Source organism: Phyllopteryx taeniolatus, chromosome 4, assembly GCF_024500385.1.
Source record: "Phyllopteryx taeniolatus isolate TA_2022b chromosome 4, UOR_Ptae_1.2, whole genome shotgun sequence".
Taxonomy (NCBI): Eukaryota; Metazoa; Chordata; class Actinopteri; order Syngnathiformes; family Syngnathidae; genus Phyllopteryx; species Phyllopteryx taeniolatus.
In genome coordinates this window covers 23550720-23573323 of record NC_084505.1, presented here as the reverse complement: position 1 = coordinate 23573323, position 22604 = coordinate 23550720, and the positions used below count along the sequence as shown (strand labels likewise).

General features: G+C 41.2%; 1 protein-coding gene across 1 annotated transcript in view; it reads right to left on the bottom strand.

The window, feature by feature from the left end:
* gstcd (glutathione S-transferase, C-terminal domain containing) overlaps nucleotides 1-22604 on the bottom strand; it is a 40555-nt gene that overhangs the window by 16689 nt on the left and 1262 nt on the right. The window contains exons 2-7 of the mRNA XM_061770755.1: nucleotides 21711-22142; nucleotides 18688-18951; nucleotides 13030-13123; nucleotides 671-786; nucleotides 476-520; nucleotides 268-396 (exon numbers count right to left, since the gene is read on the bottom strand). Of these exons, the coding sequence (XP_061626739.1) occupies nucleotides 268-396; nucleotides 476-520; nucleotides 671-786; nucleotides 13030-13123; nucleotides 18688-18951; nucleotides 21711-22142 (1080 nt within the window). The remainder of the gene's footprint in view (nucleotides 1-267; nucleotides 397-475; nucleotides 521-670; nucleotides 787-13029; nucleotides 13124-18687; nucleotides 18952-21710; nucleotides 22143-22604) is intronic.

The following is a 22604-nucleotide window of genomic DNA, read 5'->3' as shown; positions in this document are numbered from 1 at the left end:
AACCAGCTAGCTAGCCACCTCACTCACTCACATCATCTATCAAATGGTGGTAAATACATATGTAGTAATACACTGGACGGCATACACTGGAAAAAATGCCATCATTATGTGAGATAAAACACCTCCTTTGCTATGTGGTTCAAGAAATTTTATTCTTTTGACATCAAAATAATTCAATAAACTGTAAAATGTTTAAAAAAGAATATAAGCCACACTTTTATTCTGTTAAAAAAAAATCATGACGGCATGCAAAAAAGGTAAACTCACCCCTATTTGAAAAGGTCCAGTGAAATAGTCCAAGTTGGTCTGAATGAAACCAATGTTTTCAAGACCGAGCTCGGCACTGCGACTGTGCGCCCTGATCAGAGATTCTTCCTTGTTTTCTATGAGGATGACCTGGAACAACAATTGATTCTTTGGTCAATATTTGATGGCAACTCACTGTTACTTATCCACAAAGCACATGTAATGTTACCTTACACCGTGGGAGGGCGTGAGCCAGAACGATGCCCACATGGCCCTGGCAGCAAAAAGATGATGAGTTATGGACAGTAATGCCTTTAAATTGGAGTACAAACAAAAGATAATCACACAGAGTAGAAAAGTGGGGTTTGGCTGTTGACACATACCCCGCTAGATTTACAGAATGAAATTAATAAATACAAATCACCGTTCCACTGCAAAAATCCACAACAGTGTATCCTGGTTTGGCTAGCTGTGTCACCATAGCAACCAGGTTATTCAGCTGCTGCTTCTTCCTAACTGTGCGGATGCTTGACATTTTCCCTGCAAGAGAGCACAAAAGGCCAAGAACCTGAGAAATGTGTATACCGACTGGTTAGAGCGTCTGCCTCACAGTTCTGAGGACTGGGGTTCAATCCCCGGCCCCCCCTGTGTGGAGTTTGCATGTTATGTTCTAACATAAATCTTGTTTCCATGTTTGTTTGGATAAAAATAGAACAACAGGTACATTGTTTTTGTTCGACAGCAACAAATATTGCACCTTCATTACAACAGATACAACTGGCTCGTTTAAAGAAATGTTTCAAAAACATAAAACATGCGGGGGACGCTTTCTGAATCCCTCACAAAACAAAAACACACATTGGGTAACAGCAGCATTGCAATGTGATATTTTATGCAGTCTGATGTAAGGGTAGTTAGTGTATTCAGCACCAGCAGCATTACAATCGTTATCATCTTGACAGCAGCTGGAAGGATTTCAAATATTTTTCTGCATTTAATGACGTCATCACTCCTCAACTACAATGTGATGTGACCCAGGTGTTTTATTATGAAAGCATTTTCTACTCTGAAATTTCGGAGGCTACTTTAGAATGAAAAGAACACACCATTGATGAACAAGCAGCAAATTTCCGAGAAGTTTCTTTGACGCATCCCACACATTGTGTGAATTGTACGTGTTTGAGTTTGGAGAAGGGAGGGGAGGAGGAGGGTCCATTAGCCCAGGCTACGGCTGCTGGCACTAAACCCTGAGTGCCTCCATTAGCCTTTGATTCTGCAGGACTGCCCGGGGATTTATGGGCAAGCTTCATCATCAGATTAGAATGTAAACACAGCGAGGAGAGCCTCTTCAGCGTGAGCCCTGCAGGATCCGAGAGCGCCAGTCTCTCTCCCATGGGAAATGCTGGTATTAACACAAGGAGGGTTGCTTGAAGATTAAAGATTAGGCCATGCTCAAATTGTATTTACAGCATTTTGGATGGCACAGGTTGAGTTCGACATTCATTCTGGGAGAAATTATAATATTGTGTACTACTTGTGAATTCCGTATAAAAAAGATGTGCTGAAGTTTGCACTGTGCGCATTAAAGGACATATTATGGAAATGATAGCACGGTGTTAGAGTGGTTCGAACCTCTCACATTCCAAAACCATGCATGTTCGGTTCATTGAAGACTACATTGTATTGGTGTGAATGTGAGTATGAATGGGGGTTTGTCTATACAGTGGAACCTCAAGAGAACGGAGTAATCGGGGCGGGGGGGGAGGGGGGGGGGGGGGGGGGTCATCTGATATAGCCAATTGTCCGTTACATTAAAGCACTTTTTTTTTTTAATTAGGCCGTATGCACCCATATTACTGTACAGTACAAAATTATTGTTTTGTAGGTTTTTTTCGTGGCCTAAAACATCCAGTACAGTACAAAGTTATTGTAAATAAATATAAAAGAGCTTGAAAATGTTTGGAATTTCACATTTTATCCAAACTTGTTCATGGTGACATTGTTGACGTACAGTACTCATCGTAGGCGAGTCGCTTTCATTAGCCGTGAGGCTTTCCTTTGACCCAAATAGTTGGGTCTCTGGAGTCCCGGTCCACTCACAATTTTGTTTGCTGGCTATTAACCTGAATTTTGCTAACTGTTGTATCACAATTCAGCAAATTTATAACAACATAAATAATAATAATAACCAAACTTAAATGATTGCCTAAGTTGTCGACTAGACAACACCAACCTGAACGGCTTCATCGGATCGGCCGATAATTTGTATTTTATGCATATTTTGTCATCAGCTATAATGTCTTAATTCGTTGGTTCGATCAATGACATCATTGCTGCCACAAAGGAAATAAGCTCATTACAATTGTATGCAGAGGAGTGTGGCCTGTCCAGTGCTAAGCAATGTTTGTCACATAAAAACACAACGTTTGACGAGGCTGTTTAAAAGTAATCCTACCAGTCAAGCAAATCTATATATACAGCTGTATACAGTAGTGTCTTAAAACAGTAAAGCTCCAAAGAATATGACTGAGGAAAGAAAGTACGTAAAAAATAGAGTAAATTCCTTGAAAGCTTCAGAATTATTCAACATTTTAGCACTGGGCACTTATAGTAAATAAAAAGAATCTAGGTGGTTACTTTTTAGGAGAATAGGTCACTTCTTTGAGAAAGCCTTAATTGTTGAAGCGCCAGAAAATTTGCTTTCACGAAAGCTGTCGCTGATTCTTTTTTGTGCACTAGCGAAGGCCGTGATGACAGGAAAAATGGGACGCTAATGAAGTCAAACCGAGGAGGAAAAAACTTCTCAGCGTGGGTCCTTCTGCGGCTGTGGAATCTCTGTCAAAACATGACCAGACGGAGCTGCAGGTGAGAGGTCGGCTCGTGCAGGTTGCAGCGTGTACGTTGCTTGTCTGCGCATCTTAGCCTTGCAAACATACAAAACTGTGTCATATCCATTTACCTCAGCCAAACAAATTAAATTACATATGGAACTCCCTTCCGTTATTATGTCATATAAAAATTTAAACTGAAATCCTCCTTGATACAGTATATTTATGGTACTCGTTGGCTAAGCCATCGATGTCAGGTGGGTGGTATTTGTGTTTGGCCATATCTTCTACATGCACCACATGCACAAATCCACACACCAAATGACAAAGTATAATTTGTCCCAACATACGTGGTTTCGAGATTACGGCACAGCTCAATGAACTACAACCCCAATTCCAATGAAGTTGGGACGTTGTGTTAAACAAATAAAAAAAAGAATACAATGATTTGCAAATCATGTTCAACCTATATTTAATTGAATACACTACAAAGACAAGATAGTTAATGTTCAAACTGATAAGCTTTATTGTTTTTAGCAAAGAATCATTAACTTAGACTTTTATGGCTGCAACACGTTCCAAAAAAGCTGGGACAGGTGGCAAAAAAGACTGTCAAGGATATCACCACATGGGCTCAGGAACACTTCAGAAAACCAATGTCAGTAAATACAGTTTGGCGCTACATCTGTAAGTGCAACTTGAAACTCTACTATGCAAAGCAAAAGCCATTCATTCATCAACAACACCCAGAAACGCCGCCGCCTTCTCTGGGCCCGAGCACATCTAAGATGGACTGATGCAAAATGGAAAAGTGTTCTGTGGTCCGACGAGTCCACATTTCAAATTGTTTTGGGAAATTGTGGACGTCGTGTCCTCCGGGCCAAAGAGGAAAAGAACCATCCGGACTGTTATGGACGCAAAGTTCAAAAGCCAGCATCTGTGATGGTATGGGGCTGTGTTCCAATGGCATGGGTAACTTACACATCTGTGAAGGGACCATTAATGCTGAAAGGTACATATAGGTTTTGGAGAAACATATGCTGCCATCCAAGCAACGTCTTTTTCATGGACATCCCTGGTTATTTCAGCAAGACAATGACAAACCACATTCTGTACGTGTTACAACAGCGTAGCTTCGTAGTAAAAGAGTGCGGGTACTTGACTGGCCAGCCTGCAGTCCAGCGCTGTATCCCATTGAAAATGTGTGGCGCATTTGAAGAAAATATGACAACGGAGACCCCGGACTGTTGAACAGCTGAAGCTGTACATCAAGCAAGAATGGGAAATAATTCCACCTACAAAGCTTCAACAATTAGTGTCCTCAGTTCCCAAACGTTTATTGAATGTTGTTAAAAGAACAGGTGATGTCACGTAGTGGTAAACATGAGCCTGTCCCAGCTTTTTTGGAATGTGTTGCAGCCATCAAATTCTAAGTCTTGGTGACTTATTACCGTCATGCCTAGTATGAACAAAATTAGGGGCAGCTGGCTTGAATGCTACTTTACGAGTGGAGGCTGCCTTGACCGCCGCTATATACCTACTGGACGCGTGCCTTTAGCGTCCTCCTCCATGCGCACCCTTCCCCCTTTACGTCCGCATGCTGCCCTCAGCCACGTCCGCTTTTCCTCTGTATGAGCAGCGTGTCGGCAGGAAATGCTCCCAGTCAGTCAAGCGGAGCGCTCATCACACAACTCAATTTATAGATTTTAGAACTCTGTGCGCACATAAGGCGCGCTGTATTTTAAAGCAAACATTTTGGGAGAAAATGTAAGACTTAAGTGCGCCTTATGGTCGTGAAAATACGGTATCCACAAATTAATTGACATAGTGTAATTCAGCAAGAAGAAGAATTCATATTCACTCTTCAATGCTAAGTATTATGCACACTAGATTTATCATAAATAAATAAACTGAACAGAAATTACAAATAATCAAGAGTCAAGGGAAATTGCTTTCATTCAAAAATGACTTTTCTGGAACATAATTAATAGAAGTTGAAAATTAATGACAAAAACACACATTTTGTGAAAAAAAGGATTTCTCCAAGTCGCTTCTTTCTTACTTTCCCCCCCTGATTTATGGTTACAAATTAAAATGCAGATAACCGTGATAATTTTGGTCACTGTATACTCAATTTTTATAGTTCTATAGTTTCACCTCTAATATTTTCCTGTGTGGTTCACGACAATTATGACCATGAAACTTTCGAGGCGTCATGGCCCAAAGCAAACATGCATTGTCACATACCAGAATGCCTAAAAATGATTTGTCAAGAGCTTAAGCCCTCGTTCATTCCCCCAGGGTTATTTTTCTTGTCAAATTAGCAGACAAGCAAACACAAGGAATGCCTGTCCAACACCCTTCCACAGTAGAAGAGTTTTAAACCACACAAACTGTCAAGACTGTGGGCCGTGAGAGCCAAAACATCATTATGGCAAATGCACCATTTCTTTCTTGTTCGGCATGAAATAATAGTCGACATTATGGCCAAAAAATCAGTCACTGTGATGACATTATTCTACTCCTTTTGGCTGACATTGACTGTGTACCCCAAGTTCAGTCTGTCTGGCAGCAAGTCCCTGAAGTGCCGTTTCAAAAAACATCAACACTCTTGATTTTGGACTTTGGAATCGATCCATCCTGTCAGTGAAGCTGAATGTGTCACTGGATTGTGCTTACACTGAACAGCACAACATTTACTTCTCCAACTTAAAGAAACAAATGGCCAGAGACTCGTGTCAATTTACCAGGTCCACGGGGAAAACTGTTTTGTCTATGGACCTGAGAGGGACAGCTCGGTTAGCTGTAAACATGCTGCAAAGGGTAGGATACAGTGGCCAAAATGCTCCATGGGTTTCTCAGCAGAGCCTGAGAAAGTCACAAGCAATTGGGTTCCTGAAGCGAGCTGCAGTGATGATGAATAATTCAAATATTTTAAAAATCTTGCTCATTCAGCATGATCTGGTGAAAGAGGGTGATAAATAGGCACCGCGCAAAGTCACATCTACTTTAGAACAATAGAAATTCATGGTGATAAAACGACATAGTTTTTGCTGTAGACATTTGGATTTGACATCAAAAGATGGATGCGAGACCAAAATTTCGCCTTTTACTTCCAGGTATTCACATTGGTGCAGTCACTAGTGATCACGTTGGATTGGTCGAAGATGAAGTCTAAAAACAGAATAATGGATAAATAAAAGTAGCGAGCGGCACGTCGATCATTATAACAGAGTAAAAGTATCGATTCTTCTTCCCGTAAATAAGTAAATGTAAAAAGTATGTTGCATTCAAAGTACTCCAACAAGTACAATTTATACAAAATGTTACCCGAGTAAATGTAACAGAGTAAATGTAGTGTGTTACCACCCACCTCTGGTGAAGACTACATTTAATTTAGTTAAAGGTACAGCATAACCAACATGAATACCACACAGCTGTCTATGGGTGAGAAATCTGGAAAATCTGAGACATTGCACAAACATTGGCCATAGCCATTTGGAACATACTGAAGAAGAAATAAACCACTGGTGCACTGAGTAGCTAATGTCTAGACCAAGAAAAACTAAAACTGTTGACGACAAAAACATTTTGAAAGCTTTAAAGAAAGACCCCAAAGCAACTGTTTGTGACCTCGGCACCAACTTTCACTAGCAATAGAGTGAAGACCATGAACATGAACTAAAGTACAGATGCTACGCAAGAAGCAAGCCATTCATTAGCAACCATAATAAGAAGGCCAGGCTGGAATTAGCCGAAAAGTAAAGCGACAAGCCTAACAAAAAGCTGGGAGAACTGCAGACGAGACAAAGTTAAATGTTGATATCGTGTCTCACATTCGTCTGTTGATGTCAAACCCAAATGTTTTCATCCGACAAAATAATGCAGGAATTGGCCTCACTGTTACAATACTTTTTTGGGGGGTCCATAACTTACCACAAACAATCATGTTCCAATAATGTCTGCCCAAATGAAAATGTTGACTTGATGTTTAATTTGACTATCTATGTGGAAATTTGATTAAAAAAAAATGATAATCAGCGACTCCATTTTTGGCTCATGTTGCGCTCTCAAGTACTACTTTGTGGCAGCAGATGAGGACAATGGGAACCAATGTATTCACCAAATTTCCTTGAAGCAAGCAATTGAAGCATTACAAAGAACCATTCTTATATTAAAACATCTTTGTTACCACAATTTCCAAGGCTCCACGAATGTAGTCTCATTGCTGCAACATCACAATCCAAAGAAGCCCTCATTTCCACAAATAAACCTTTGAATAGAGCTACTCTCATCACTTCAGTGTGATCTACAAACGCATTTATCCACAAATGGCAATGACACACTCAATATGGCTCTGATATAATTGCCTTGGCATTGCATGGATGATCTGCACTTGCCTTGAAAATGAGGCATTTACCAAGGGCTTACTAATTAGCTACAATCATTACGTGTGTAATATGGACGATTAGATGAGCAATTAGATTCAAATTTATGATGTCCCTAACCTTTTGACTCTCCAGCTCCGGCACACAGCTAGTATGTCTCTCTCCACAGAATACCTCAAAAAACAAATGCTTGAAAAAAGGCTATGTTCTGAAAATTGATTCAAAGACAAATAAACAAATGCTGTACCTACACATTGTCTAGGGGGTTGGTTGTCCATCAAGGGGGAGGATAGGGATTGGGAAAGACGCACTTTTAAAGATCATCTTAAATACTCTGCAGGGAATGCAGTGCGACTCCGCACTTGGAGACTTGTTTACTTGATTCGGTGGTACTGTTTTGGTTAATGAAAGAGTCTAAAGTGGCTCAACATTACCTTGTTAATTTTCGTGTGTGATTGATAGTGTCTATGAACTGCAGACACAACAAACACACACATCCGCACAATGATGTCATCACCCCCCTGGCAGTGTAACACAACACTATGAGGGTAGGCGAACAATCAAGGACAACCGCCTTGTGAGGGCTACACCTAAACCCCATTCCACCCATCTTCAACCTGATTGTGACAGTGCTTAACACAAACAAAGCTTTGCGGACTAGAGCTTTATCACGATGAATCATTTCATGGTGTTTTTGGGACACTGCGGTCGTTTAAGTCCCTATTTAGGTTTTTCAGGCGTGATCAAGTCCAAATCACTTGCTTGTGTAAAATGTTTGACCCCCTAACTATAACTGTAAAGGATTTTAAAGGAGTAAGGCACACAAGAAATGACCAGTGTTTCCTATTAAGGGAAAACAAGTTTACTCGGTAGATTTCGATCTGCAATTTAATTACTCTTTTTTTTATAGACTAGTAAACCAAGGATTGTCTGATTTGTATAGAATGCGCCATGGGTGTGTTGTGGTATACAATAAGCTGCCTGAATAGGAGCCACAGTATTAGCACAAGCACCTTCACAGACCAAAGCTCAGCAATTCTACACGAAGACAAAGCTCGAGAAAGTCAGTGTCCTAGAAAGGCAATGGTGGCAATCCACAGCACTTCCTTGGGAAAAGTAATAAGAACTATGTCTACAAATGCCTTTCACGCGATACAAAAAAAAGTGGGAAGATATTTCAATACCCAGAGGTAGTGAGAAAGTACTGGTTTGAAGCTCCGATGACAGTAATTTGTACTGTGCCCTGAGGGAATCAAAACACCAAGTCAACGATAATCTGAGTGAAATTTATAAAGCTCGACGAATGAAATGCAGTAATTATCTCAACGCCGGTTAGAGCGGTGACATGCCTGGGAGGAAATCATGTCCGTTACATTCAGGCATATTGACTAACTGATCAACGGTCAAACTCCCTTAAACAATCCATCTTCACAGTCCCAAGACAATATGAAGCACACCGTACCAGGTTGTATGGAAACTAAATGAGATGGATGTTGAGTTTGTAACGTGATTTACAGTTCTACCTTGCCATGTAACAAGCAATCTCTGCACGTGTGCATGCATGTTATTAGTTTTCCCCATCAAACAACTGCAGCTGTCTCGTGGAGCTGACCACTTAACCATAACATATTTCGCCATGATATTAGAAAACATTAGATGGATATATTGTTAATGTCTAGGGCAACACGGTAACCACAATTGCTACAAATTCTCGTTGTGCGTTACACTGCCGTTGAACCGTGTTATGTTGTACTACCCATTAGAATAAGGCTTCCACATTTCTCTGATTAAAATCAGAAAATCGAGGGACCCAAACAAAGAGTGACAGCTCAGCCTGTTCAACTCAAGTCATGCTCATAGAAGCCAAAAGGAAGCCAAAAACAAGCCCGGAGGACGCGATCGCAGCATGCCTCAACTATGACAACTATGTGGTCTCTTCATCGGCCTCATTGTTTTTCCTCTGCCCTCACCACTGGCCTTGTTTATCTTGATAATGGTTGTCTCTTGTCAGACTATCTAAGCCTCATCTCATCTACCACTGTCGGTCCATCGTTCCTGCCCGCTTGAGCTATACCTGCACTGCATGCTCTGGCACTTCAACAGACACCCCAGCCAGTGTGTTTCGCAAAACAAGCAAAAGTTTTCCATTTCACACATATCAGAGTCAACATATTTTATGTTATTAACATTATTATAACCCGTTTCATTTTGCCTTTTAGAAAACTGAAGACCTTCCAACAATCAGTCTATATAGTCGGTTGAAGACTGGGAAAATAGAGCTATTTTACTGAGGTCATTTGAAATAAGCAATATCCAACCATCCAATCAATTTTCTCTACTGTGTGACCTTACACAGGGTCTGTGATTGAGCCTATTTGAGTGGTGACCCTGTGGGGCCACCAGGAGCCAAGCTGTGGTGGCCCTGTCAGAACAGGTACTGGCCCCATATATTCATAATATAATACAATAAGTTTCAATGTGGCGGCACGGTGGATGACTGGTTAGAGCGTCAGCCTCACAGTTCTGAGGTGCGGGGTTCAATCCCCGTCCCCGCCTGTGTGGAGTTTGCATGTTCTCCCCGTGCCTGCGTGGGTTTTCTCCGGGCACTCCGGTTTCCTCCCACATCGTGTTGCGTGTGAATCGAGTCACTAGTGAGGTGGAACCTATCCCAGCTGATTTTGGGTGAGAGGCGTGGTACACCCTGGGCTGGTCAGTCGCCTGTCACTCGCAGGCCACATACAGTATAGACAAACAACCATTCACACTGACAATTTAGAGTCTTCAATGAAACAAACATGCATGTTTTGGGAATGTGGGAGGAAGCTGGAAAATGTATGAATTAATGTTTTGGATCAGCTTCTATTTGGAGTGGTGCGAATTTGTGAAATTAGGTATTTTGTGTGAGGCTATACAGTAAAACCTTTGAATGGCCCTGAAGTTGTAGTATTTGGATTTTTTGACCGCAATTTTCAGAAAAGATTACATTAAGACCTCATATTGCAAAAGACATAAGGCAAGCTCAGATCAGTGACCATTAAAGGACTGATCGTGTGCATATTCTGTGTTTTACAGGAATTATTATTTTTACGGCCGGCACGGTAGACGACTGGTTAGCACATCTACCTCACAGTTCTGGGGACCGGGGTTCAAATCCCACCCCTGCCTGTGTGGAGTTTGCATCTTCTCCCCGTGCCTGGGTGGATTTTCTCCAGGCACTCCGGTTTCCTCCCACATCCCAAAAACATGCGTGGTAGGTTGACTGAAGACTCTAAATTGCCCGTAGGTGTGAATGTGAGTGCGGAGGGTTGTTTGCTTCTATGTGCCCTGCGATTGGCTGGCGACCGGTTCAGGGTGTACCCCGCCTACCGCCCGAAGATAGCTGGGATAGGCTCCAGCAGCCCGCGACCCTAGTGAGGATAAGCAGTATAGAAAATGGATGGATGGATGGATGATTTTTACACTGAATGCAAATAAGTAGAGCCAGTATAAAAGACTTCCCAGTTGTTTATAGGTTCTTGATTAGGTATGGAGATTCTGTAAGTACTGAAAAACTATTTTGGCTGGCCATCAGCATAACAGATTTACAACAAATCCAATACAAGTTTTGAGGGCGGACCGTCAGCTTCGAGGCATTTGCAATCACACGGCATGAGCACAATGTCGGGTTTGTCACCCTTTGGGGATGAGACTATAAACCACATTGATTGTGGATGTAAACACTCAAATTAAAACGATAAGTCAGCACTTTCTCCTCAAAAGTTATTGTTTGTAATCTGGCCACACAGACGCAAATATGTTGGTACATTTTACTGGCCTCATGAAAGAAAGAAATGAATGTGATAGGTTGAAGAACCTGCTTGTATTAGATTAGTTGTTCAAGTATATTATAGGAAATGATGCTGCGAATGCTGCATGTGTAGGCGTGTGTGTAGCCGTAGGAGCATCTGGATCCGAAAACCCACACACCGGGTTCAGGGCAAATTGGCTGCCTTTTGTATCCAGTTTAATTACACAGAGCTAATCACTGTAATGCTGCACAGGGAGATGTTCACAAGGCTGCTATTATTGAAAGAGATTTAATGGCAACAAGTGGCTGAAAAAAAACAAGTGGATGAAAACAATGTGGCAAAGCAGCGTGCTGCATAATTTGAGGAAAAGCTTTTATAAATGATTCTCACTGTGAGACATTTCTTAGGGTTTTTACAGTAACAGCTTTTTCTTACTTGTAATCTATTGCAGCTGATAAGTCGCCAGGTAACGCTTAGCTTCATTTAGCATACAGAAGAACTACAATGATGCTACTCTCTTTCACACAACCCACAGTCTGGGTTTCATTAAAAAAAAAAAAAAAAAAAAACTGCAACATAAATATAATGCGAGAGTTAAATAAGAAACACATTCAACAAAATACGGGTAACATAATCACACATGATTGATGCTACGTTAATCCTAATCGTTCGTGAATATTAAGGATTAAAGTCTTTATTATGGCAACAGTTCAACATTGTATGGTGCAGTGCATGCTGGGACTCACGCGGCTTCACAATTCTGCTGCTTTCCAACTTAGCCGAGCATTTGGTGCCTCCACTAAGTTATTGTGTTATCACAGAAAATTGTCTAATACAATATTTTAGCGTGAAATAACACAGTAAACTGATTTCACAATAAAATTTGTGATATAGTACTCAATTGAGTTTGTCCAAATCTGCATTAAATCCTGCTTGAGTGAAATTTTATATTGATATACAGTATGTTACTGTATTTTTTTGTTTTACAGTTATTAATATTAATTTGAAAAAATACAGTAACTGTGTGACGCCAACTAAAATCCCATGATTCACTGGAAACTATATTATTATTTGATTTGTTTTAACCAAACCAGTTAAAAGACCAGTTGAGACCGAACATCTCTTTTGCAATGGTAACTTGGGTTAAATTAATCAGTTAATTACTATGTAATCACTTTCAAGTATTTTACTGTATGGTATGTGGTAAGTCACTGTAGAATTTACAGACATGTCTAACAGTGCTGTATTCTATAGTCAGCTGGAAGAAGCAGACTGCGGTGGTTTGAGAAACTGCATAACAGAGCGACGCCATCCTGACCATTACATATCTCGCCAATGTATGGTGGTACCTTGAATTAGGAGTTAAAATTTGTTCCGTGACCAAGCTCTGAACTGAAATTACTTGTATATCAAATACATTTTCCCCACTGAAATTCATGAATTAAATGTCCCAATGTCCAGCCCCACCAAAAAACACCGCAATTGTTTTAGCTTTGTGTTTTTAACAAAGACGCATTGCACTGTATTGTCAAACAACATAATAAAACAAACATGAATATGACTTAATAAACTGGTCTTATGAAGTGTAATTGCTGTACACTGGGACAAGATGACTGCCACAACTACTTTTGTGTTATGTGTGTGCCTTCGGGGGCCATGGCCTTTTTAGTAATTACATTACAGTTACTGTTAAATCACGCAGTTTGACTCTAACGAAGAACAAGTGGAGAGCGTATTGACAAAGATGTGTCGGAGTTAAGCGGTTAGACTGAATAGTACCTTCAGTGGGGTTGATGGCATCTGGTAAGTTGTCCCATGGGAGCGTCCACTCTGGGCAAGGATGAGGAGCAAAAGCCGCCTCAATGCCATTTTCCTATGGGAACATGCATAAATACCTGTTACCTTGGAAACCCATTGACAGCCTTGAGGCTCTCGCTACATCCAACGGGCAGAATCCTTTTCTTTCACAAAAATAGGTGTGTTATCAATTTACACGTTTACTTAATGTGTTCTCCCTCTGCTTGCGTGGGTTTTCGCCAGATACTTCGGCTTTCTTCCGCACTCCAAAAACATGGATGTTAGGTTCTTTAAAGATTCTGAATTGTCCATAGACATGAGTGTGAATGGTTGTTTGTCTATATGTGCTCAGCAAATGAATGGTGATCCATTGAGGGTGGAGCCCAGCCCTGGCCAAAAGGTCTGCTGGGATAAATCCTTTTCACACCACCGTCGACGAACCCATTAATTGTGTATGTGCTGAAGGGGTGGGACCACGGAAATACCGTGTCGCGGCGAGAGCAGAGGGCTATTCGAGGGTGGCGTCGTGGTGATGTAGGAAATCTCTTCCAATAGGAGAGGGGCTGGCGGAGTGATTTCTGAGTTCTATTTTGCTGGACTTGTACTGTAAACGGGTAAAAATGGAAGACGTCATAGTAAATGTGGCGTCCCATTGTCCTGAGCTCCGGGACAACAGAAAAATCTTATACCGAGACGTCTCTGCAGGAAACATACAAACTCCTTCCGCTCAGCCTGAAATACATCTTGACGCTCTCTACGTGAAGGACCTTAAACAGTCAGTGATTCTGCCTTAAAATTAGTATGGGATGCACCCATTCGCTTTTTTTTTTTTTTTTTTTTGCTGCTGCTGCTTGTCTCCTCCTTGTACTTGTAATTTGCACACTGATTGAGGAGTATCTGTAACATTTGCACAACAATTGTCCCAGATTATCGCACTACTCGTCACTTTAAACCGCTTGAAGTCTCAGCGCCCTTTGCACAATGGTCATTGTACCGGACTATTGCGATATTAGTCATTCGAACTGCTCTAAGTGCTAGACGACTCTGCATCTTTTTGCACAATTGTTTTTTGTCAATGTCTTTATGTCTCCAAAGTGTTCTGTAAATTGACTGTCTGTTGTACTAGAGCGGCTCCAACTACCGGAGACAAATTCCGTGTGTTTTGGACATACTTGGCAAATAAAGATGATTCTGATTCTGATAAGTAAATAACCATGAAATAAAAGCTGGGATTCTGAAATTTTGTCTCATATTCATCTTTTGATCTGAAATCCAAATGTCTTCATTATACAAGAAAAAAAACAAAAACGAAGGATTTGACCTTGCCTTTCCAATACTTTTGGAGGGGACTGTATATGAAAGCTATACGGGCATGCAATATAAATAGAAAATAATGCATTAACCATAAACAATGTCCGATAAACATCAAGTGTAGGTGTGAAGTGTTAAAGAGTGATACTGACTCAGCGTCAGCTGTGGCGGGCGGCAGGTCGTGTGTAAACGTATGCTTGTGTTTATTTTGTTAATTTTGTTCAATAATGTCTTTTACGTACTCTTTCCTCCTGGCTCCTGCTTATTGCTCTGCAGTAGCAGCCCGTATGGTAAACTAATCACTCCAAAATCCCGCGATATGGCGAATCATCCACGATTTAAGTAGGATAAAATAAAACTAAAAAAAAGGTTTGACTCCAGAGGCCCTACATTTGGGGAGTTGGCTCGCAGTTTTGTTTTCATTTGAATGGCTGCCTGTTGACTGCGTTTGATTTGCGAACATATTCAGCTTGTGTTATGTGAGGTGAGAAAGAGGTTACTAGGCATTTATGTCTCCAGATCGTGAAACCCAAGGATCCTGGTTAGCGTCAGGAAGGATTGTGTCGTCTGCGTGTCCTTGTGTACGTGCCTCAGGATACATGCACACAAACTGTCGTGCGTAAATGTGTGCTCTCATACATACTTTCACACTCACTCAGGCTAACACGCACACACACACACGCACACACGGCCATGACAGCGCAACAGCTGCAGACATGATAGTTGCGGCACGGAGCCATCCTTGTAATCCCTCTTGCCCAGGGTTTAGAATGGCGGACATTGTGCGTCTGTGTGAGCGCGCATACCTCGCAGCACAAATGTGTGAGTTCAAACTTTGGTGTCGCAGGTCCAATTAAATTTAATCCGGTATTATGTAAAGACACACAAACCCGTTGTCACGGCCACTTATTATCATGTTACACATTCATCGCCAGCAGGGCCGCCGCAAAAAGTAAAGTCTAAATGTCCAACTTTTTTTTTTTTTTTTTTTTTTAAACTACCTGTCCCAAGCACAGAAAACGTGTGAGGGGTATCACTGTCACTGCCGTTTGTTGGTTTATTTGTTCGCAGGATTACACAACTATGGAGAACTGTAACAATGGATAATTTGCTGAAAGGATTGTCGGTACCCCCCTACCCACCCTTGATGACTTGGACGCTGCCAGAACTAAGACAAGAGCGTGCAAAATCCTCTCGGACCCTCCACATCCCGGTCACCAGCTCTTCCAGCTCCTTCCCTCAGTTAGGCGCTACCGATCAATGCAAACTAGAGCTAGCAGACATTCCAACAGCTTCTTCCCTCTTGCAATCAACTTCTTAAACGCCTAACCTACAATTCCATTGCAACATGCTGCCAATTGTTTGTCTTTTTGTCTTGAGTTTGTTGTCACATTTCTGTCGGGCCAATTATATATTACTCGTGCACTCACTGTAGTAGTCTCACCACGCTGCACTATTTGCATATCTGTTGTTGACCAATACTGGCCACTCATGCCAGAGTAGCATCTGCTCCATTTGCACACTGACTGAGGAGTATCTGCAACATTTGCACAATTAACATTGTCCCAGACTATCGTACTACTCGCTTGAAGTCTCGGCGCCCTTTGCACAATGGTCATTGCACCGGACTATTGTAATATTAGTCATTCGAACTGCTCTAAGTGCTAGAGGACTTTTACCGGCATTACCAGGTAACTAGCAACCCTTTATTGCTCAGTGACTGTTTTTCTCGATGTCTTTATGTCTCAAAAGTGTTCTCTGTTAATTGACTGTCTGTTGTTGTACTAGAGCGGCTCCAATTACCGGAGACAAATTCCTTGTGTGTTTTTTGGACATACTTGACAAATAAAGATGATTCTGATTCTGATTGATGGTTACTTTTCCAATATTTGGATTTCAATTTTAGATGTGGTAGATGGAGTGTGAGGAAAGCGTCTGTGAACCCTTTGGAATTTCTTACATTTCTGCATAAATTTATCATAAAATATGGTCGGACCTTCATCTACTCTGAGTCCGTTTAAACTAAAATATAGGTTTTCATATTTTAGTAGAAAATAACGTAAACATTAGCATGACAGGGAGAAACAAGTAATTGAACCCTTGGATTTAATAACCGGTTGACCCTTCTTAGGCAGCAATAACCTCAACAAAAAATTTCCTGTAGTTGCAGATCAGTCGTGTAAAACAATCAGGATTAATTTTAGACCAGCCTCTCTACAAAACTGTTGCAGTTCAGCATGATTGCTGGGATGTCTGGTGTGAATAGTTCTTTTGAGATCATGCCACAGCATCTCAATCAGGTTGAGGTCAGGACTTTGACTGGGGCACTTCAGAACATGGATTTTCTTCTTCTGAAGCCATTCTGTTGTTGATTTGGTTCTGCTTTTAAGATCGTTATCCTGTTGCGACACCTGTCCTATTTTGAGCTTCAACTGTTGGAAAGATTGCTGTAAGCTCTTCTGCAAAATATCTTCGCAAACTTATAAATTCATTTTTTCATTGAAAACTTTCTCATTTATAGACAATTTGTTCACCAGTGGACTGATAAAAATCAAGACATTGTTATGTTTTTGACCTTTTTTGTAGCTTTATACAATTTCATATATATAAAGTCCTGCCTCCTGACCTCTACCAGATTGTAATGCAGTGGCCTGACCTCAAGAGAGCTAGTCTCTATTAGTATCTCATAGCACCTGTTGCTGGTGGAAAAGTATGAATAGTGATAGTGTGACATATTTTAAGTACAGTGGTGCTTTGAGATACGAATTTAATTTGTTCTTTGTAGTGATTGAAATAAATGGAAAATGCCATTAATCCGTTGCAGCCTCCCAAGCAAAAAAACGACAAAAAAATAGCATTCTCATAATAGCTTGATGTTTTTTTTTTTGTTTTTTTTTAAATATTTACTAATTATATCTGCCAAACTGTCACTTGTTGTGAAGTGAGTTGAGCCACCTGCCACCGGACAGCGCTCGTATGTCAGGTTTGCGCTCGCAAGCCAAACAAAACAAAACAAAAAAAAAGAAAATAATCTCGAAAAACACATAAATCGGGTCACTCATACAACAATGCACCAGTGTACCATACTGTGGAACGCGGGCATATGTTCTCTTCTAGTTTCTCCAGCATACATTACATCTAACTTTTATTTGTTCTTTTTGAATGGACTGCTTTCACAGCATGTGAAAAGGCCAGCACAATTTGCACAGTGCACAGAATTACAAGTGGCTGTGTGGATTGTATTATTCTATAATGAAAGGTATGGAAATTTTTATGAGCTGGCCCAATAAAAATAATCATCTTACAGTCAAAAAAGCAGCCCATTAAAAAAAAAACGCCCTTTTGAAATGTTAACTTGATGACTAAAAGCTCATGTGGAGCTCTGCCAGAGGGAGGAAACATTGTACAATTAAAAAGAGATCTGCCAGGAGCCAAAACATAGGATTAGAAATTCATCCTTGAAGGCACAAAACAGCAGAAATGGAGGTGCAAAACGTCCACGTCGGTGAAAATGAAAGATGATAAATGCGAGATGTGTAAATGAGCGGACACTTTTAGAATTTAATGTGGAAAAAAAATACAAATGATTCTAGCAAATGGCTGCAATATATAAAAAAAAGAGCGAACATTTTAAGGGGGTCTGAATACTTTCAGTACCCACTGTATATGATTGTCATTATTTTTAGTTTTCATAACCCCAATTTTCTTAACTCTGCACCCTACAATAAACCGAAAGACTTTCTGTTCTATTTATGTTCAATCTTTATGTACAACACTTTGTTTCAGCTGGGTTGTATTTTCAACATCTCCTATAAAGAAAGGTTGAGAGTTTAGTCTCAATTCTAAGTACACAGGGACTTGCATGTTCTGTGAAACTGCAAATGGATAATTAAATCAGATACGGATCCTTTGATTGCTTTGCTGCTACTTGGATAACTGTAGAAGTTGTAACGGTAATAGCTCATTCATGGTAACGTTACGTAATTCCAGCAAACAGCGAGTATACTTGCGAGTTTGATGCTGTCATTGTTATCGCTATGCGTTTGCCTGGCGAACAGAAATTAGCATTCTCTTTACCCCAAACGTAGAAGTGCTGCATACATAGAGTCCATTAATCTGTCTATCCACATTGCCATTCATACAACAATGCCAACAAGTCATGGCAAGGCCATACACTAAATTTGTGATTAAATTGAGACAAGGTCATCGGTATTTCAGTATACTATAAATTTTGTTTGGTTGCGTGCCATGACATTTTTCTACTGTAAAATATGTGTCTTGGCTGAATCAAGTAATACTACTGGTTAAAGTGAAAGAAAAGTTGTTTACTTTAAGTTTTGTTACGGTGGGCCGGGGGCCGCCAACAAAAGGCAGCTGTGCGGTCGTCTCGTCTTCCTGCTCCAGTTGACTCGCCGGGTTGCCTTCGACCGGCGGCCCAGCTGGGAGGGGAGGCGGCTTTTCAGGGACAGTAAGAGTGGTCCTGCAAGCTTTGGCAGCCCGAAGGACCCCAGGTACCTCCTGGACACGGCTGTACCAGCGCAGCAGGTGAGGCAGGCAGTGCAGAGTGCTGGCAGCATGGGAACGGATGGAAGACTGTCAAAGAGAGCAGTGGGGGTGGGTTATGGGGGGGGGGGGATTAAATAAGTGACTCATCAGATTGCAGCTCACACGTCACACCTTTCCACAACATCACCGGAGGGCACATCAAAAATGGCCATGCTGACTAGCAGGGCTATAAGAGTAAATACCCGGAAGCCGTGTCATAGCGATGATAAGGTGAGAAAGTAAGGCTTGGCGCTACAACAAGAGGGCGGTGTGAAAATAATCCGCTGTGTCTAATGTGCGTCGCCGACTGTCGGGAGGAGACACGCTAGGCCGAGTGTGAAACTGAAAACTACTGGAGCACAGCGAACTTGTAAGAGGCTCATCGTGGGAACTTGGGTTCATTCCCAACGTGGAGGAATAGCTGGTGATGGCTGCAGGGTGAAAGATACGTTGTGGCTGTCTGGCGGCATGCACAAAAACAACTACATTATGAATTAAATCCTGTCCTCCTCGGTTTACGAGGGAGTTACTTTTCTACAGCGGCGACGTAACCTGAATTTGTACGCGAGTTGGAATGTGCCGTAGTCTACCACTAACCTACACTAACACAGTAGTGAAGTCAGAACCGAGAGGAGGCCCCCGAGGAAGAAGAAAATGGATGGATTGATGGATGTCCTCTTAAATCCTTGTTTTTCTGTCTTACTAGTAATTATTTTTTAAATGTTTATGACTCTAAAGACTTACGTTTCGTATAACACTGCCTGTAGAGTTAGTAATGTTTTATGGTCACCCTCTGTACAGATTATTTACAGTAGATATATTAGGAAATCCCTCCATCCATCCATTTTTCATAGCAATTATTCTCATTACGATTGCGCGTGAGATGGAGCCTATCCCAGCCGACTTTGGGCGAGAGGCGGGGTACACCTTGCACTGGATGGCAGCCCATCACAGGGCACACATTTACAAACAAGAATTCGCATTGAAACCTATACTGAAAAAAAAAGTACTTAATTTTCAGTTGCACATGATTTAAATGCAGTTAACTGATCTAATTCCCCCCTCTTTTCCTACATTTTTTAAAAATCAAATAATATATGTTAAACACATTTTAATCATGTGCAACTGATTTACATTATAATTAAGTAAATTCAAAGTAAATGAACAATTTAGAAACTGCAATGAACCTAACATACATGTCATCAGAATGTGGAAGGAAGCTGTATTACCCAAAGAAAATTCACGCAGGAAGGCCGGAGCCAAGTTTCTAACCCAAAATGTCAAAACTGAGAGACAAACATGCTCATCACGAGTACACCGTGCTGCTCTATGGGAAAAATTGTTTCCAAATGAAAACAAATACATCCTGCCGGGTATAGATTGTAACATAATAGTAAACCAGACATGTTTAATTAAGTCTTACAATATTTTTTTTTAAGGACAACATAACAATATTGACCAGCTGCGGGGAGAAAATCCCCAATTAAGTGTTTGTCGCGAGACACTTGACCACACTTGGGAGCACAGTGGGTCTCTCCGCTCTCCGCATCCTCCAGCCATCACAACACAATAATTAAAAATAATGGTATAATAAGCAGCAAGCAAGCATCTGCACTGTGCACCAAAATGTGAAATATAAATATTATATATATATATATAAGTATTTACGGAATACTAGGGCCGCTGCACCTATCTTCAGGCACAATGCATGATTTAACCCATTTTGAAAGGGGACATATTATCGAAAATGGTCTTTTTAAATTGTTTGCGTAAAAGCCCCCACCAGGTTGTTAACCATGATTATGCAGCTAACTTCCTTGGTCTACCATGAGTGTATATGGTTAAATTAGCCAGTGGTGGCTTTGCGCATGTTAATCATTTGCAGTCTGGCTAACATGGAGGGTGAACAGAACAAATAGTTGCTTGACAATGGTAAGGACCTAGCCCTGCCGCAAATCAGGGAAAAAGCGCAAGTAAATGACACCCCTCCTAAATATACTGTACCCCCAAACTATGATTCCAAAACATTTTAATATAATTTCAAAAACTCATTGTACAATATTGCCCTTAAAAATAAATGGCTAACAGATTATTTTACTCTTGTTTTTAAATGCACCAGAAGTACATGCGCACATGCACACATGCCGAATATTCTCCACAACAACCTAGGCTTAAATTAGCTCCTTCCCGACATACAAAGTTCATCTTTCAGCCAAGCTTTATTACTTCAGCATACTTCCTTGACACCAATTACTGGACCACTTTCCTATTTAGACAGAGCTTTGGCGGCATTTTGTAGAATCTTGGGTTGTTTCAGAAAGAGTGCAAATAGGGGACTTTTTCCTTGAAAAAAATAATTTTGACTAGGTAAATCTGTGGCTAGTGAACCCCATATATGCAGGGCATTACTGTACAGTTAAGTATAGAAAAGACAGTCCCTAAGTTGGCAACACTCAGTAGTCGCTCGTGTCGTCATGTCCTACCTCCTAACATGGTAACGAAAGCCATACTGAATGAGACAGAACCCCCCCCCCCCCCCCCCCCCCCCAAAAAAAAAAAACAATGTGTTTTGACCAAAGAATGTCAGAGAAGATACTTTTTATTAGCACAGCTTGGAAATGTCCTAATTGTGAAAAAATGCATAATATATGACTCCTTAAAATGTGCTTTAAAGGGTTCTTGGCTAACTATCTCAACCAAGCAGACCTTTTGTGTCTAAGTCTTGGTTCAGCAAATGCATAAAGTTCAAAGAGGCTCTGTGTTATGCATCACCACAGACAGGCTTTAATGATTAGCAGGTAGCTCACCAGGTACTGATGGATGCATGGCAGTAGGACCACATCAGTCAGAGTGAAGTAAAGCCCCTCAGCAAAAACGTGCTCCAGCACAGGCAGGTCGTTGGTTTTTACTTTTCTGATCTCAGAGCGCTCCCTGGTGGTTGGATTTGGAGCTGCGGCTACTGAGAGCTTAGCCAGAGCGGTCTTGAGCTCGAGTCCATCGCCCAGGTGGGAATCCCCGCTCCCCTTGGATGAGTCATGATTCCCGTTTTGTCTCAGGTGCTTGAGCTTCTGTCTGCGGATTTTGTCGTCGTTGTGAACTTTGACGGGCTCAGCTAGCCTTCGCTCCAGGGTGAGGATGGCGGGGGGTGGCGGCTGAGGCTGTTGGCTGCTGGGATTTCTGAGGTGCTCTTCGACGGCAGACGGGATGCCGATTTCACACAGTCTGGTCCACTTGCTTACCTGAGACAATGGACATAAAACAAAAACATGATATCAATGGTAAAACTATGTCACCACAGAAGCTTGTGGAAAATTGTTTACTTTCTGAAAAACTGCTGCTGCTTATTGTGAAGTGAGCAGCGCTCGTATCTCAAGTTTGCATTCACAAGTCAAAGTAAAAAAAAAAATAAAAAAAATCAGCCCAACATCAGCTCGTATCTTGAACAAAATTCCGCACCATTGTCATTTAACAGTTGGGTGAAGCTCCAGAGCAACTTACAAGCCACCACGAGACTACACTGTCTGAAACGCTACCATCCAAAAGAACTATCAGGCAGAACACCCTCAACCCCCACGGGTGCGACACCCAGGTTATATCCTGCCAAAGCCAAAAAAGGTTAGACAACATAGACTTAGTTTTATTGGATGAACAGAATAGAGTTAGCTAACAGTGTTAGCTTCTGATAAGCAGCACATACTTTA